Raw genomic sequence first — 17,803 nt, forward strand, 5'->3', positions numbered from 1 at the left:
CTGTGGTCAAGCTATTTTAATTACTGCATGAAGGAGAGACAACACATCAAATATCACAGTTCTGCAGAATCTTGACTAAAATACTCAAAACAGTTGGAAGTTCTATATCAATTTTTTAGGACTCTTCCATATTGTATAAATCACAGGAAAAAAATGTTCTAATGAATTTTTATTCATCCATAAAAGTAAAACACTCAGCAAAGAAATGTAACATTAACCCTGTTGAACAAAGGAGTTTTTAAAACGAACCCTTCTGCATTTCTTGCTACATTCAAATTGTAAAGCTAAAAAAAATAAAAATAAAAATCTGCAGACATTTAGAAAAATGTTGCGCTTCAGAAATAACTGTAGGGCTTGTTGAAAAGCAATAAATGAATAAGAAATAATTAGCTTACACAACCTGAAAGCTCAAATATTGCAATGATCAATTTGAAATCAAAAAATTAAGTCACCTGGACTCAAAACGTAACAATAATGCGTTTTTGCAGTAACACAGAAGCCGTTTCTGGTCCTGACATTTCATGTAATGGTTTCAAAACAAAAATATTTTGACCACTAGACAACTTTGATCCTGAGGTTTTTGTCCTCTTACCCAGTTTAGTTTTTTCTGTCAAGGACGCAAAGATCTCCATTATTAAAATAATGAACCTATTTTAGAGTCTTTTCAGCTCTTCAAACTATCTTTAATTTTTCATCCAGAAAGCAAAACTCAGATGACCCAACAGCTAAACGTTTGCCTCTGACAGATGTGTCAGACACACAGGCTGATCCCAGCACAACTCTGTTTAAGAAAGAATTTTTTAAGGAGTTTTCAACGTAAACTGCCTTCTCAAAACATGACTTGCTGCTACTGTTCTTCATGTGTTACATTACGTAAACAGTACTGTCAGATCTTACAGAACAAAACGGGCTACTTGAATCAGTCACTTTGGGAACTGGAATAAACTGACAGATCTGATTATTTAAGAGCTTCTTATGTCTTTAAAGACCATGCCTGAGCATGTAAGGCATCGTTTAACAATGCACATAACTAACGTATTTTGTTTGTGGATTGCACCATTTTACAAACCAGCCAGACATAACATGATGCAACTGCTACTCTGCTCTTCTGTTTGTTGCCAAAAAAAAAAAAAAAAAAAGTGTCACATTTCGGCCTATTTATTAGCTTTATGACCGAGAAGACCTTCAGTACTCCTGATCCATGGCTGCCTTCATATGCCTTCAGACAACGGGTCTTACCTCAGGTCTTCTTGACACTGCTCATTCTGGTGCAGTGCTTTTGGGAAGAAAAATAACTTAATTCCCACATTTCTGCCTCGCACCCGTTCAGTCTCCTTCCCACACACAGTCACATTCACGCAGTGGGTTCCTTTGCCGCATCGTTGTTATGACCGTGATCCTGTTCTCAGACAGCTCCTGCAGCTCACTGATCAGCTCCTGCACAGATGGGCTCGGCCAAGGGTGCCCGTTGAGGTAATCTCGGAGGATGAACGAACGCTCCACGATCAGCTCCAGCCGCACCAGGTGTCGCAGCTTGTGGAGGCTCAGCAGGTCTTTCTCTGGTTCCCGGCGGAAAAATCTGCAGGAAACAGGACAGGACTCGTTAACGTACCTCAAGAGCAGGTTCACAATATCTTATAGGGTTGTAGTAAGGTCATTTTCTTGTTTGCTTGTTGAAACGTCTTTAAACAGTAAATGGACTGGTACTTAAATAGCACCTTTCTTCTCCAGCTGAGAACTCAAAGCTCTCATTCACCCAATCGAACACACACATCCATACAAGTGCTTTTCTATGCCCAGGCGCCTTAATCCAACATCTCTTACACACGCACACATCCTGATTAAGGCATCAAAGCAACTCATGGTTCAGATTCTTGCCCAATGGAAATCTGACCACTGACTTTCGGATTGGTAGACAATCCACATCCTGAGCCACTGCCACCCTCATTTACTTATTAATAGGTCTATTGTAGGTCTTTGGGTCATGTGGACCTCATACCCTGTTATACAGATACAAAAAAAAAAAAAAAAAAAAAAAAAAGGCCTGCAGCTTTAAAAAACAAAAAACAAAACAGGAAACAATTTTTTCCAGGAAAAAACAAACAAACTTATAGTTAATTTAAAATAGCTGATGCTAACTGAGCAGTTGTAGGGGGGGACTTCCCGATTGACACAAGAAACAACTTGCACAAATCAAACTGCCACATCCGATCACCACTGAACGGACTAAGATTTCATCATGTATGGATGCTTTAGTGCCCTGTATATTTTGAGGCAGGTTATATAGAAGAGAAGTGCACATTTAAACAATCAGCATTTCTTAAATGACTGATTAATGCTTATTTTCATTTTTAATTAACAGTAGTTTGTGGAGACCTCTTCACTGGGATTTTATCCAAATCTTCCCTTACTTAGATCATTACATTTCTTGAAACATAATTTTATTACAGGGATTAGACATTTTAAAAAAACAAAAAGAACAAACTGTTCATTCACTGCAGAAAACTGTCCCCACAGATTAGTTCCCTGCAAAATCTTGAAATGACCAAATTTATCCAAATAATTTTGGGTAACCTGATGGGATAATCTGTTAGTTGAAAATGAATCTAAAATGTTTTATAACTGAATACTTGTTTTTAGCCATTCTTAAGGAAAAACCTAATGTTCTCAAATGAGAAGACATTATGCTTTACTTTATGATAAATAATACAGTCTGATCAACATTCTCCTGCTTAGACTGCCAGGCAGAAAAACTAGGATGAACTAAGGCTCACCGTATCCTGAGTGTCTTGAGTTGAGGAAACAGCATAGGGATCCGTCTGCAGAGACTGCCACTGGAGCGGTTCTGTTCAATATCAAGGTGCTCCAGTCCTGGAACTTTAGGCGCAATAGAGTCCATGTCTTTCAGCGTTATGGCTACTCGCAGCGTCAGCCTGGTCACACTGGGTGGGATGGTGGTGGTATAGGTAGTGAGAGAATTCCCACCTACAAGGACAGAAAGCAGCACCAAGAGTTAAGGAGAAACTTGGATTTCGGGCGATCGTGGCTCGAGAGTTGGGAGTTCATCTTGTAGTTAGGTCGAGCCCCGGCTCGGACAGTCTCGGTCGTTGTGTCCTTGGGCAAGACACTTCAACTACCGCCTACTGGTGATGGCCAGAAGGGCCGATATGGCAGCCTCGCTTCTATCAGTCGGCCCCAGGGCAGCTGTGGCTACAACTGTAGCTGCCTCCACCAGTGTGTGAATGTGAGTGAATGAATGAATAGTGGAATTGTAAAGCGCTTTGAGGGTCTCGAAAAGTGCTATATAAATGCAATCCATTATTATTATTATTATTTCCCCCGCCTGAGGCTCAGTTCTGCTTTGAAAACCAGGAATTAAGATGCACTGACATTGCCAAATAAACTGCATATAACGATGCAGAAAGATGCTTTTTAAACCTGCGCAAAAAATATTAGTTGCCTAACAATTATGCAGTTGTCCCAGACCAACTAAAAGAAACCCACACAAACTGCAGAACAGCAGAGTTACTCACCGATGATAGTGAGAGATTTTAAGTGTTGCAGAGGACTCAGCCAGGCCTGCAGGCGACACTCAACGCCCTCTCTGATGTACCTGTACCTGACGGCCAGCGACTCAAGAGAGGTGAGACTTCTCAGCGCATTCTCTGACAGGGTGGTTTCTGGGTAATCCACCAGTTCCAGAGTGGTCAGCACAGGGCCACCGTAGCAGAACACTGCAGGACCAAAAAGTATGTTTATTTCTATATCCTAGCACAGGGGCGTCCAACTCCAGTCCTCGAGAGCTACTGTCCTGCAGCTTTTAGATGCATCCCTACTCCAACACAGGTGAATTAAATGATTGGATTACCTCTTCAGCATGCCATCAAGTTTGGCAAAGTCCTGGTAACAAGCCATTCATTTGATTCAGGTGTGTCAGAACAAGGATGCATCTAAAAGCTACAGGACAGTGGCTCTCAAGGACTGGAGGTGGACACAACGGACTTTGACCACAGTGCTGCACAGCAAATAAAACCATCTGCAGTTGTAATAGTATAAAACGTTGGGTAAAAGTTGCAGCAATTAAGTAAGAAACAGAACACTGCAGTATGCAGTAAGGGAAACTTGTCTTTAGTCACTATTTGTACATGACCTAATCTGCAGCTTGGCAGCAGAAGTATTTTTCTTTTGTTTAATCAGCCCTTTCAGGATATGTTAGTTTGTTGATATAGTGGCACAGCCATCTCATTATGCTGGATACTTTGTAATAAAAGCATTTACACAAACTAATCTGTTTGGCTTTGTTCTTCTCCTGGTTCTTACCATTGTTGCTGCGCTCGTCCCTCTGGCCCTCGTTTGGAGACAACGCACACTGCTTAAGCTGATGCAGTGGACAATGAGGCCCACTGTGTCAAATGCAGCACCGAGATACAGTAATACTAGTACAGCAGATTGGCCATATGTATCAAAACTGCAGTATCAAAACAAATTTCTCCAACACACTAAATTAAGTCTAAAATTTGGATTTTGAGTCATTTTCCTTTCCACTGCCATGTTTAAAACAAGCTGTCCCTGTCACTAAACAAATATTTGAAATTGTCATTTGAGGTAAAGTGAACTGACCAGCAGTAGTTCGTGTGATTAGGCTAGATCGCGGATTGCATTCAAGGTTTGTCTATGTGTAAGAGTGCAGGTGCAAAGCACACGTCTACAAAAAGTTGTTTCAACCTAGACAAATTCCCAGGAAAAACTCAGGGCTATGTGGCAACTTCAGCGTCGTCTGTACTGGGATTTGTAATGCTGTAACATAATGTACACTTACAAATAATAGTCATAAACATTATCCTAAACACACTGCATTGGTGTTACTGGTGTTGCAAGTTTGCAAATAGGGCATTTTTATGTAATTTACAAGCTAGAGCATATCTATGTGCAATATTAGAATATTTAAGGTTTGTTAATAGTGACCTCCTGAGCCAACGTGCGTTAGGTCTCTTGATGGATGTGAAGGACAGCATAGAAAATCTTGAGGACAATGGCACAGTTCTTGGCTTACCAGCTCTAAAGCCTGGTTTTGATGCTTTGATAGCCTATACCACAGCAGTTTCCCGTTGGATGAGTGACGAGACTCACCTGGTTGGTCCGGGTCCGCTGGGTTGAAATAATCATCTGGCAGGGGCTCCGGCGGCTCCCCTTTCATCCCCCAGGATAGGTGTTTGAGCTTGGTCAGGTTCAGAAGCAGGTTGTGGAAAACACTGCAGGGCACCGGCCTGACCGTGTCCAGCCCGTAGCCCTCTCCCTGCTGGTGGAAGAGCAAGTACCGCAGGTTGACCAGGTGCGACACGCTGTTGACGAACTGCACCGTGTTGGGCAGACGGACGTTGCACACGCTTAACTGAGTCAGCCGCCTCCCCAGCTGGACTGCCAGATTGTGCCCCAGAACCGGCTCGTCCCAGATAGCGTTTCGCACCCCGACACCCCTCAGGTCGGGGAACCTGGAAAGGGCGTCCAAGTATTTCTCCTTATACTGCCGTCCTCCGTCCACAAACACAATGGTGGAGAGTGACGGGAGGAACTTCACGAGGCGTCGCCACTCTTTGCGCCCCAAATGCCGCACCGTTACTCGGGTGAGACTGCGGTAGTTTAAAGTGTCCCAGAAGCCGTACGTATAACGTCGGAGGTCGGACAGCACTACCGTGTAGTCTCTCCACAGAGACGGGTGGTCGACGAGATTCTTTAGGTGCTTGCAGCAGAAGCGGACAGTGTGTTTTTCCTCCGTGTTCAGGTAGCTGAGAACATAGACCCAAACTTCTGGTGGCAAAAGCTGTATCTGTTCCATAGTTAATGTTACTACCCGATCCGTACCGGAAACCCGATCGGTACCCCGCATGCGCGAAAGGTTTCTACTTCCGGTCGTAGCGTTTTACGATAGTTCTGGGTCAGAGTATCTGTTAAGATGTTAAGAATAACAAGTATATCTTAAAATGTTTGCAATAATGAAGCATTTCAGTACAATGTAGACAAAAACGAAAAATAAAAAGATAGTTACGGATCAGGACTCCCCGATCCTTACTGCGCATGTGCAGATGTTTTCTTCTTCTTCTGTTCGTTTAATGGCAGTGTACTCCCCAGTGTACGAGGATACCGCCACCTGCTGACCGAGCGAATAAACCCTATTATAAACTGAATTAGCGTCATTACAAACGTGTGTTAAATTTGATTTAGCGATAGTCGAGTGTGTTTATGCTTGTCTGTGAGGAGAGGATTGTTGGAATAGTGATGATGATGTGCGCTATCACTGTCAATTGTCAGTAAACACTTCATCTGGCTGATGAATCTACACGTGAGATATTACAAAGTCTGCATTATTAACTCTGTAATTAGGCGCCATTCTTCTTATTTTACGGCGCTGTTGCTCAATCGGGGGACGCTCTGTTGAGGAGAAAAGCATGAATTTCTTTGTATACGGATTATCCATTGTTTAAATGTCCCGGGCAGTCGAAGAGGAGGCAGAGCTGTTGAGAAATGCTAGGAGCTAACTGGGCGCTAACCGTATCTTTTTTTTTTTTTTTTTTTAATACTTTAATTAAATTTATGCACATATTACAATCTCTCGTTGGGAGACAACATTTGTGCAACAACATCTTGAAAAGGTTGAATAAGAAATCAAACGAAAAAAAAAAAAAACCACATATATACATATACATAAATATATGAAGGCCATTTTTATGACATATAACAGTTTCCTTTCTGCGAACACTTTAACATACATGTGGCTTACTTAGTACACCAAAAACACAATCATTAAAAGGATAGAGATTGAGTCCCATTGTCGCATATCAAAGCAGCCTCTTTACATGAATCCCTCAGTAATTCTAAAGATGACAAAAAAGATTTTAATTCAATTTTCAATACAGTTAGGGAAGGTCTTTTACTTTGCCATTTGCATTTGTGTATGTGGTATTTGCCCATAATTATCACCACCTTGTGTAGCATGGACAGTTCCTTAGATGGATCACCATTATTATATAAAACTTGTGTTAGAGTCAGTGGGGTCATCCCATCTATTCTTATACTCAACCAGTCTACTAGATCTTGCCAAAAGTCAGTTGTTACTGAGCAGGAAAAAAACAAATGATCAATACTTTCCGCATTTTGTGAACAAAATCCACATGGCTCTACCTCAAACCCAAACCTTTTTTTAAGCATTTCAGCTGCCGGGTAATATCCATTAATTATTTTAAATTGCATTTCTTTGACTTTGGGGGGGATAGGCCATTTTAAAAAGTGCGTATATTTGTTCGTTATTTTAACATTACTCCCTTTTAGTTTTGTGTTACTGTTAAAGTCGTGAAATAATTTGTTTTTAAATATCTTGTTCATGGTTTTATTATTACAGTTTTTATCCGTCAAAAGAATCTGGTTTAGATGTAAAGAAGGTAGACTAATTTGTGCCTTAGAGTAATACAAATAACCTTGAATCAAACTCAACAGAGGTAAGGGGATTGCCTTACAAACCTTGTCATATTCTCTAAGGGAACACTGAATGTTAAACTTAGCATTAAAAACACCCACTGAGAGAAACTGACCCCTTTCATCAAGTAAGTCTGTTATAAAGATTATGTTTTTTTCAAACCACTCTTTAATAAACAATGACTTCTTATTAATTGTAATTGTTCTGTTATTCCACAAGGTGGAGCAATGTGGTGAAAAGTTATGGGCAAACACCATCTTCCAATAAGACAAGACCTGCTTATGATATTCTGACAGTTTCACAGGCAACTTCAATATATCAAAATCACATTTCAGGAGAAAATCCAACCCTCCCACCTTTTTGAAAATATTTTTTGGGATATGGAACCATATGGAGTCAGGTTTCAAGAGGAAGGCTTTTATCCAGTTTATTTTAAATACTCCAACCATTGATTGAAAATCAATTGACTTTATACCACCTTTAGCGTAATCTTTGACAAGTTGTGATTTTTTAATGTAATGTGTTTTATTGCGCCAAATGAATTGATAGATTATAGAGTTAATCTTTTTAATGCTTTTCGGGGTAATGTATAGTGAGTATGCTGGATAAACCATCTTTGAGACGCCCTCTGATTTGGATAATAGATTGCGTCCAAAAATTGTAATATCTCTCGTCAACCAATGATTTAGTGTTTTGGACATGCCATCAATTTTGTCTTTTAGGTTTTTTGATTCTCTAGTGTTGATGTCTTTGTCTAAATAGATGCCTAGATACTTAACTTCATTTTTCACTGGAATCGTCCTCATGCTATTTTCCAAACAATCATAAAGTGGCAAAAGTTCACACTTCTTTAGGTTCAGACACAAGCCTGAAGCTTTAGAAAAAATTGAAATGACATTCAATGCTTTCTCGAGTATTGATTTATCCTTTAAAAATATTACTGTGTCATCTGCAAACTGACTTATTTTCAGTTCAATATCAAAAATGTTTATTCCTTCGATGTCTGAATGGTTCACAATGAGGTAAGCCATTAATTGAGTGCAAAGAATAAATAATTTTGGAGAAATTGGGCAACCCTGTCGAATTCCACAGAATATGTCTATCCTAGATGTTATGCCTGGATTGAGCGAAACATAACTATAAATTTGCTTGTAGAACAGTTTGATCGCTTTGCAAAATTTGTTTCCAAATCCAAAAAGTTCTAAAGATCTAAATAAAAAATTATGGTCTATTGAATCAAATGCTTTAAAAAAGTCAATAAATAGTATTAAACTTTCTGAATTAATAAAGGATCGATAGTCAATCATATCTAATATTAATCTTATGTTATTATGAATCTGCCTTCCTTTAATAAACGCTGATTGGCACTCATCAATCAATTTGGTTAAGACGCTTTTAAGCCTATTTGCATATACTAAGGCTAATAATTTGTAGTCGTTACATAAAAGTGTTATGGGTCTCCAATTGTCTAGCATTTGTAAATCTTTGTTTGGTTTGGGTAATAAGGTTATTAATCCTGTTTTCATTGTTGGGGATAGTTCTTCATTTTTTAAACAATCCAAAAAGCCATTAAATAACAAATCTTTAATGTCTTGCCAAAAGGTTTTATAAAATTCAATCGTTAAACCATCAATTCCAGGCGATTTTCCATTTTTCATTTGTTTTAGAGCTGTATCTAATTCGGATATTTTCAAATCTTCTTCTAACCATGTTTTATCATCCTCTTCCAATTTTTTAACCTGATCTTTAATCATATCAAAAAAGATATCTGCATTTTCTTTTTCAGTTCTTGATTTATACAGATTACTATAGAACATGTTAATTTCCTCACTTATTTTGTTTGGTTCCTCAATTATAGTACCATCCTTACTCAATTTAGTTTTTTTTTTCTTTGTTTGTCTACGCTTCTCTAGACTATAGAAATAAGATGAATTTTTTTCTCCATGTTCAATCCACTTGGCTCTAGACCTTACATATGCTCCTTTAGCTTTAATCAAGTACACCTCATCTAGCTTATTTTGTAAAGATTGTAAGCGTTCTGACTCTTCCGCAGTCATACAGGGTTTACCACATAATAAATGAATTTGTTCAATTAGATTTTTCTGTTCACATACGCGTAGGGCAGACACTTTCTTTCCCGTTTCTATAGCTAATTGTTTCACATTATATTTAAACCATTCCCATTTACTGACATTAGTCATGCTCATATTGTTAATTTCTGATTTAAGTTCTTTAACTTGTTTACAGAAGTCTTCGTTTTGTAATAAACTATTGTTAAATTTCCATATGTTGTCAGATCTTTGTTGTTTACGTAGAGATAATAAGAGACTTATCAGACAATGATCAGTAAGTGGGGTTGACTGGGTCTCACATTTCGTAACATATGATGATACTGTTTGGGAGACAAGCCAATAATCTAATCTTGAACATACGTTTTTATTTGATGGACTAAACCAAGTATATTTCTTCGTATTTGGGTTTGTCATCCTCCAATAATCGATCATATTGGTTGTCGTACAAAAGTCACAAGTAATGCTATCGTGTTCTGGTTGATTTCCTCTTTGTGGTTGTCTGTCAAGCCATGAGTTAGGAGCCAGGTTAAAATCGCCTCCAGTTATCACCTGGGTAGAACCATATGTAGTACTCCACTTTGCAATTAATTTACTTAAGTTAGACATCATATTTCTATTTAGCGACCTGTTATTGTATCCATACACGTTAATAAGAATAATTTTCTGTTCACAGACTTCTACCAACACCATGATCCAATGCCCCATTCCGTCGCTTTTATGATCAATAACTCTCCCTGCAAATTTGTTGAATAAGATCATAACTCCTGCTGAGTGAGTAGTACCATGTGAATAAAGAATACTATCTCCCCATTGATGTTTCCAAAATGTTTCCTCTTCCTTACCAGAATGGGTTTCTTGTAAAAACAAAATGTTTGCCTTAATTTCCTTGCAGAATAAGAACATGGCCTTACGTTTGACATTGTTTTTTAAGCCTCGAACATTTAAGGAACTTAATAGAACAGCCATCTATAAGATAAACAAAAAACAAAAAACGCAGGAACAAAATACAAAACAAGAACAGTAACGGCTTCCTTGGCACTTACTAGAAGGAAAAAAAAGTGCTTGAAGCAGGAATAAGCCTAGTGTCCTACCTATGTAATCATAACAGTACTCCGACCCTATCACAGTACTACCCCTTTATATATGCGGCAATTTTAGCTCTGTATAGCTCACATTTAACTACGACTTTGCTTTTTGACCCTCTCCTATTTTTTATTTGTGTATTTTTAACAGATATGTATATATAAACATATATATACACACATACATACCCACATTTTATGGTTAACTTGTAGTGACTTCTTCAAGTGCATCTCACAGATCGATCCTTTTACCGTCTATTATTGCATAACCCTCCTTTAGGAATGCTCTTTTGCCGTTGTTTCGAGCTTCCTGCACCTTGGGCCACAGCTTGATCCGAGCTTTACGGTCTTCTTTGGAGAAGTCTTCTTTAAATTTTATGTTCAGTTCTTTGCAGACCCTGGCCTCTTTGGATTTCCTCCATACTTCATCCCTTGCCGTCCTCATGCTGAACTGTATGATGATTGGTCTTGGCACCTTGTTGCTCACTGCATTGTCTTTCTTCCCCAGTCGGTGTACTGTATCAACCATGAGCTGCAGTTTTTCCACTGATACAGGAACCACTCTTGTTAGAATGCCGATCACTGTTTCACGTGTATTCTCGTTGTCCTTCTCTGTCAGACCCAAAATTCTGAGGTCCCATCTTCTGCGGTAACGTGCACTCTCCCGACAGCTCTCCTTTAATTCTTTGTTTTCCTTCATCAGCGACTCCACCTTCGTCGTCAGCTTGTCAATTTCCTCTCTGTTTTTTTGGGTCGCCTGTGTATTTACTTCAATGCGTTGTTCGAAGGCTTCCAACTTCTTTTCAAGCGAATCAAACCTTTCCTCGCATCTCTTTGTGAAGCCAAGTAAAACTTCATATACATTCTCGATGCTCACCTGCTTCTCAGTTATTTTGCTTTTCATTTTTTTGGGATTGGGACTTGGTAACGGAGTGTGGTCACCTATGGGTCTTCCGATCTCTTTCTGAAGTTCCATCTCTTCTATATCTTCATCCTCACATGCTTCCCGCATAGCAGCAAGGTTGTAATCATGGTCGGAGAGGCTACCTGTTAGCTTGGGGTTAGCCATTTTTATCGCTCTAAGTTTATCTTTGTGTCTGCCTGAAGGTCTGTCAAAGTAACTTCCAGGGGGTTTCGCTTGCGTTCTACTTCCTTTGGAGTAACAGTTTGTCAGTAAAGTATTTTACAGGACATCAAAATCACGTTTCTTAATCAGACCCGCAGATTGTACAACCGCTTATTCCGCCATCTTTCTCTCCCCCGGGCGCTAACCGTATCATTCAAATATATTGAATGTCGCAATGTTGGCAAAGAGAGGAAGTAACGTAAGATTTGCGCATGCGGGGTACCAAGTTTCAAGTGCTATAGTCTTGCTAAAAAAAAAAAAGACTTCTATAAATTATTATTATCATTTCGTTTCAACAGGTATACTGGAAACTGATCTGCAAGCAGAGCTTTAGTCCTCATAATGTTGTATTTGTATGTTGAATGTTGTATTTAGGGGGAAAAAAATCTTTATTTTATGGAAACAGGCCCAAAAAAATGAATGTGGTCGGAAATTCAATAACCGAATTAAAGTCGCTCAACATCACAATCTGGAAAGTTTTTATCAAGGAATTTCATTTATGATGTCTATGTAGTCCTTTATTTTTTGTCCAATGTCTGATATGTCCTTTGAAATTGTTATGCCGTATATATAGTTATATGGCGTTTGTTTTAGTTTTTTTTGTTTGTTTGCTTTTGTATCAACAGCTATATTCACCTTGGGGAAAAACGCGTGAGGCCAAGCAGCCAGACCCAGCTAGGTCTGGATTCTTGGATCCAGAAGTTTCTTCCCTTTCATGGATTATTCATTATAATATTTAGAATTTATTCAGTGTATTATGAGAACTACAAAGATGAGATAATGCTGCAGGTTTCCATTCAGGTTCAGTTGTGCTGCATTGTAGTCACCTGCAGGAAACCAGAGCAAAACAGAAAGAGGCATTATCACCAGTATTTTCATCAGCTGCCTTAATGTTTGACAGATTAGTACTTGTTGTTAAGCTGTATAGAGTAGTGCACATGTAGGCTAGATTTGTGAACAATACATCATTAAGAATCATTCAGACTGATTTGAAACCTGAACATTTGAAATAAACTCAGTAAAAAAACCAAACAAAAAAACCCACTGGAACAGCTGGCTTACAGTTTGTGAGTGTCAGCCGAGAATACTGTGAGAATATTTACAGTCCTCTCAGTAATTTATCTTTTTTAAAATTCTGTGTTAATGCAGGCGTTAATACAGGATTGTCGAAGTGTATGCTTCTATTTATTTTAGTGTTGCTCTCCTTAAAAGTGTGGAGAGAGGCAGAAACATGTTGCTGTTTGCAGATCTTTAATAGTGCAATCTGCACAGAATCTGAAGAAGAGAGAGAGATGAGAGATAGCCTTTATTTGTCAGTTGCAGGTCTTTTGCCCACAACCGAGATGACAGACCTTGCCGACCGTACATACAATACAAACATCACATTGGGGAGACAGGTCAGGCCAGGTAGCGAGGAAAAAAAACATTGAAATGTGTAACACAAAAGGATAATACAGGAATGCACAGGTATCAACACACCATAACACAATAAACACAGACAAGCAACATGGGAAAGAGTTCCAGTGTGTACATCTGACCTGGGACCGCTGCAATCTTTCGACTGCGCCTCCAGCTGACCCGATGTCTACATCATGGGGGAGGTAAGCATTGGAGGTGGCGTTGGATAGGGAGGGTGATGCGTCGGTGAGTGCTTATCAGTATATGTATGTGTGTGCGTGTCCATAGTTCAGCTGAGACAGTGTCCTTCGCCCTGCCAGGCTAAGTAAACAGTCTTCCAGCCAACCCAGGTGGCCTTGTAGGGAATGGGAAGGAACAGACTCAACACAGTCGTTATCAGGGAGTTTTTGTTCGGCTCCAGCCTTGAGCTCCGGCCTTGAGCCCACAGCTGGTGCCGAAGGGGTAGCCGCATTATGATGGTAATTTTTCTTTTGCAAACAACTCATGAGAATTTCAAGCTGTTTTTAACACTCCGAGTCCAGCATAATGCATAATATTCACAATAAGTGCAGTAACAGTTATTAGTTAGTGACCTGGGAGGCCCGATGACTCTCTATTTGTAAACAATTATTAGAAGCGAACATGCTTCAGGTCAGTACAGTCAATGAAGTACAGCTAATGTTTGAACTTCAAACAGACTTCCAACTTTGTCTGACATCATAAAATTCAGTCTCTGGTGGGACACTCCCATAGGGCTTAAAATCTCCACCAGTTGCTCTTAGAACTGAAGAAGCTTCTCAGATGAGAGGTGAAACGTCTTGAAGGAAGCTTAAAGATGTCCAGACGCTTTTCTTTGAAAGCTCCTTAGACTACAATGACCGATAGCCTTCTTGACAATTTAGTGTAAAAGTATGTCCTTCGAGCCGGATTTGAACCAGCGACCTAAGGATTTCAGCTACTGCCTCTACAGTCCTCCGCTCTACCAACTGAGCTATCGAAGGCATGTCGATGTTTAGCCTCACGCAGGACAGGCTGATGGGTTCAGTCAGGGTGAAGTTATCCATGCGTGTGGTTTGGCTAATGAACGCCGGCCTTCACCTGACTGCTCGTCTTTAGCTAATGATGTTTCCTTTTTCCTCCAGCACGTTTGAGGTTTGTGGTGATGACCACGTGACTGATTCAGGAAGTGGTTCACAGGTTTGGCGTGCGATTCAAATTCTTCTCTTTTCTTGGCAAATCTTTTGTGTGATGAAACCAGCAAGAAAGCGGAGATTTCCCCCTCTCTGGGGAGATTTTGAACTGATCTCGCCTGATAAGGTATTGTGTAATAAGGTCATTTATTAGTAATTAAACTAAGTAATAAAGTATAAAGTACACAGCGGATCCCGTGTTGTTATTTATTTCTTCCAATTTCTGGTATATTAAAAGGCGAAGTGTCTGTTGTGTTCAAAAGAACTTGGATTCAAAAATCCAGGTAAGCCGTTTAGGACGCAGTGATAAGACTGTATACAAACATAAAATTGCACAGTTCGTTTGTATTAGACACCATTAATTTATGTTTAAAATGTGACTTAATTAGGGACATCTGTAACTGAATATTGCCTTTTTCTTTCCTCATCAGGGGAGAAGAATGACGTGGATTTTCCCCATTTTCTCTGAAAACTATGGTTTTCAGGACACACATCCAAAGAGAAAGCCATGGTCATTGTGTCCAAGGCATCTGCAGTTAGTTCATCAGATATGTGGACCCCTATCAACACTGATACGTATCTAGCTGTGACGTGCCATTTTATACACGCAAGCAGCTCTTTGCATTCTGTTTTCCCTGCAGCAAATGCTGCTGAAAATTTAGCAAAAGTAGAAGCAGCACTTGTGTCAGAATGGGGTATTACACACACTTTTAATGCCTTGTGACTGATGTGCGTGGCACAAATTGTGTGGCGCAAAGTTTAAATTGACACATTAAAAAGGGCTCCTGACTATATAACTCTGTTGCCTGACATCTGGGCAAACTGTAGGAAGACAGTGGGTTATTTCAAGAGCACTTTCCACTGGAAACATCACTTTACTTTTTTATTATAATATTCTACACAACACCATGTTGTTTAGGTTGCTGCTGCAATGATACTGGAAATAATCATTTTTTGTTGGCTACTTTTATAGAGGAGGCTGACACAAGTGCTGGAGCAAATGGGCCAGCTAGCATTGAAGCTAATTCAAGAGGTGGATACATGCTAGAACAGCACATAGCATAATGCGCCGACGTGTTCATGACCTCAGGGAATGCGTAAAAGTAGCTTTGGCAGACTTACACACTGACATTGCCCCACTCTCATCAGAACACTATGAAATTATTGCAGGATGTCTAAGAGTGCCGTCCATATTTAATGAGACCACAGGTAAGCTGTTAGAGGAGAAGAGAGGGTCATCATCAAATTTCAGTCATTCAGAGGTTTTACAAGGTAAAGCAGGAGATGCAGGGAAGAGGCAAAATTCTGAATATACTGCTGTTATAAGAAACAGCGTCCTTCCTCCTCCTCCTCATCATTACAACCCCATATATCAGAAGCATTTCAGCCAGTGAATGAATGTATATGGATACATTCTAATTATTTTGTTGTATTTAGTCACTTGGAGCCTGTTTGCTTTGGTAGCAAACGTCATTTGGACCCCACAGTACTGCAGATGAGGAACAGTACTGTGGAAAAGATGTTATTTTTGTTTACAAATTAATAAATGTTGTCCCTATTTTACATGTAACATGTCCTTAATAATTAAAGCACATTCACATCACAACTTTCTCCCTAGTTTGTTTCCACCATATTCATAAGTTCAGAATTCATGTATTGGCGTCACAAACATTCATTTCATCAATTCAAAGCTCCCTCCTGGACTCCCACTCTCTGTTGGGCTCACTTTTTTTTCTTTGCAAGCAACATTCGTCCCTCAAATTTTTACAGGTGCACTTTCTCTCAGGTCAGTAGTGATGGTTTCATTAAACTCCCTCTACTTTCTGATTACTAGTCCTTATATTAAGGCTATGAGTATTATTATACTGAGGTGATGATTGTTATTTGCTCACTGATAAATTAAAAAACTGGTGAAAAAGTATCTTGAAATGCACAGAAGAAATCAACAGCAGGGTGGTTACAGTGTATCTACCTGCTTCATTTAACAAAGAATCATAAGTCCCCCATCTGTTTGCCTGGTAACCAAATACCGGTCGATCCAGGTCGTGTCCTGTGATGCTCCTCAGATGGATCAGCGCCAGATGTTCATACGCCTGCATGACTACAAATGTCAGTGATACAAGCCTGTAGTTATTTAATGCTATGATGGATGTGTTTTTTGGGGATTGGAATTTAGGTGGACCTTTGAAGGCATGATGGCGTTTGACAGGGTTGAAAAGTCTAGATAGAAGCCAGCGGGTCAACACAGATGTGGAGGGGTGAGGTTTGTGGCTCCGCTGCAGAGGGGGGGGGGGGGGGGGGGGGGGAGTGACAGGGAGGCTGGTAGGGCATCTGGGAGCTATTTGCTAATCATGCTCTCCCTATTTCAGTGGGGACGCGACAGCTGGAACGTTGTCATGAGCAAGAGTAGGAGTTTTTGTGGTGTAATCACACTGAAAAATAAACCATCACTTCCCTGCAAACACAGGCTGTGTGTGTGTGTGTGTGTGTGTGTGTGTGTGTGTGTGTGTGTGTGTGTGTGTGTGTGTGTGTGTGTGTGTGTGTGTGTGTGTGTGTGTGTGTGTGTGTGTGTGTGTGTGTTGTACTGGGTCTGTAACACCTTTTGTTACAACAGACTTTAAAATGAAATGGCAAAACTCTCTCTGGGCATGATGCTTTCCTGATTTTGTGTCACTTCACTACTACTTCACTTGTTACGTATGCAGGCTGAGTTTCAGGAGGAAGGGTAATGCTTGGTCTATGCTTCAGTGGGAAATCTACGCCATACCTTGCACCATAACCAGAAACTTCTTTTAAACCTATGATGTAACCTTCCACGTAGCCTGAAGTGCACCTCCACAGAAATGTAGCTACATGTCGGGTCAATGCAGCCTGAAATGATCCAAATGGTTGCGGTGTAGGGTTAGAGGAGTTTTTGGTTATGTCGTAAGTGAGGACATACGTTTCCTGTAGAAGTCTAAATCAAGTTTAACAGAGGCGTATTCTTACCTGAGGTGGGGTAGTGTGTGGACAAGGGCAGGAATGTGTCCCTTTTAAAAGTGCATTAGAACAAGTTCTTGGCTGGAGGGGGATGGTTTCCTGTAGTCCTGTAGGCTTTTCCACACTGATGCAGGGTCATTACTCAAGAAACCTGCTGTCAGCTTTTCAACACAGCGTCTTTCGGCAACTTAAATCTCCTTTCAATTCCCCAGTTTGTTGTCGTCTTGGTGCTTATTTTATCGAAATGAAATTATCATGTCTTTTTTTTCTTTCTCTGAGAATTTGGGGGAATGGAGATGAGGAGTGGTCAGTGCAGAGCAGCCTTGAAATAGTTTTCTTACCAGTGTTTCATATCTTTATGCAGCTAGATGGAAATAAAACGATCACGGAGAGATGCAAAATGTGTTGGGGTTTTTTAATTTTGTGTCTCTTTTAATCAGTCTATGTCACTAATACCAAAATAGACCAACATATGCAGTGTGTGT

At 39.9% G+C, this 17,803-nt stretch overlaps 1 protein-coding gene and 1 non-coding gene across 2 annotated transcripts; both read right to left on the bottom strand.

Moving 5' to 3' along the window:
- Position 1: 1 nt before the first annotated feature.
- On the bottom strand, positions 2-5,892 carry LOC113012303 (uncharacterized). The gene is made up of 4 exons (XM_026152406.2): positions 5,131-5,892; positions 3,534-3,734; positions 2,775-2,985; positions 2-1,579 (listed from the first exon to the last, which is right to left on the bottom strand). Exons 1-4 carry the CDS (start codon positions 5,885-5,887, stop codon positions 1,327-1,329), a joined length of 1,422 nt encoding a protein of 473 aa, XP_026008191.2. The 5' UTR covers positions 5,888-5,892; the 3' UTR covers positions 2-1,326.
- Positions 5,893-14,063: 8,171 nt separating this feature from the next.
- On the bottom strand, positions 14,064-14,150 carry trnay-gua (transfer RNA tyrosine (anticodon GUA)). Its single transcript is given in 2 exon segments — positions 14,064-14,099; positions 14,114-14,150. It is a non-coding gene; the product is annotated as a tRNA-Tyr (tRNA).
- Between the last annotated feature and the right edge of the window lie 3,653 nt (positions 14,151-17,803).

This window comes from Astatotilapia calliptera, chromosome 19 (genome assembly GCF_964374335.1).
Source record: "Astatotilapia calliptera chromosome 19, fAstCal68.1, whole genome shotgun sequence".
Taxonomy (NCBI): domain Eukaryota; kingdom Metazoa; phylum Chordata; class Actinopteri; order Cichliformes; family Cichlidae; genus Astatotilapia; species Astatotilapia calliptera.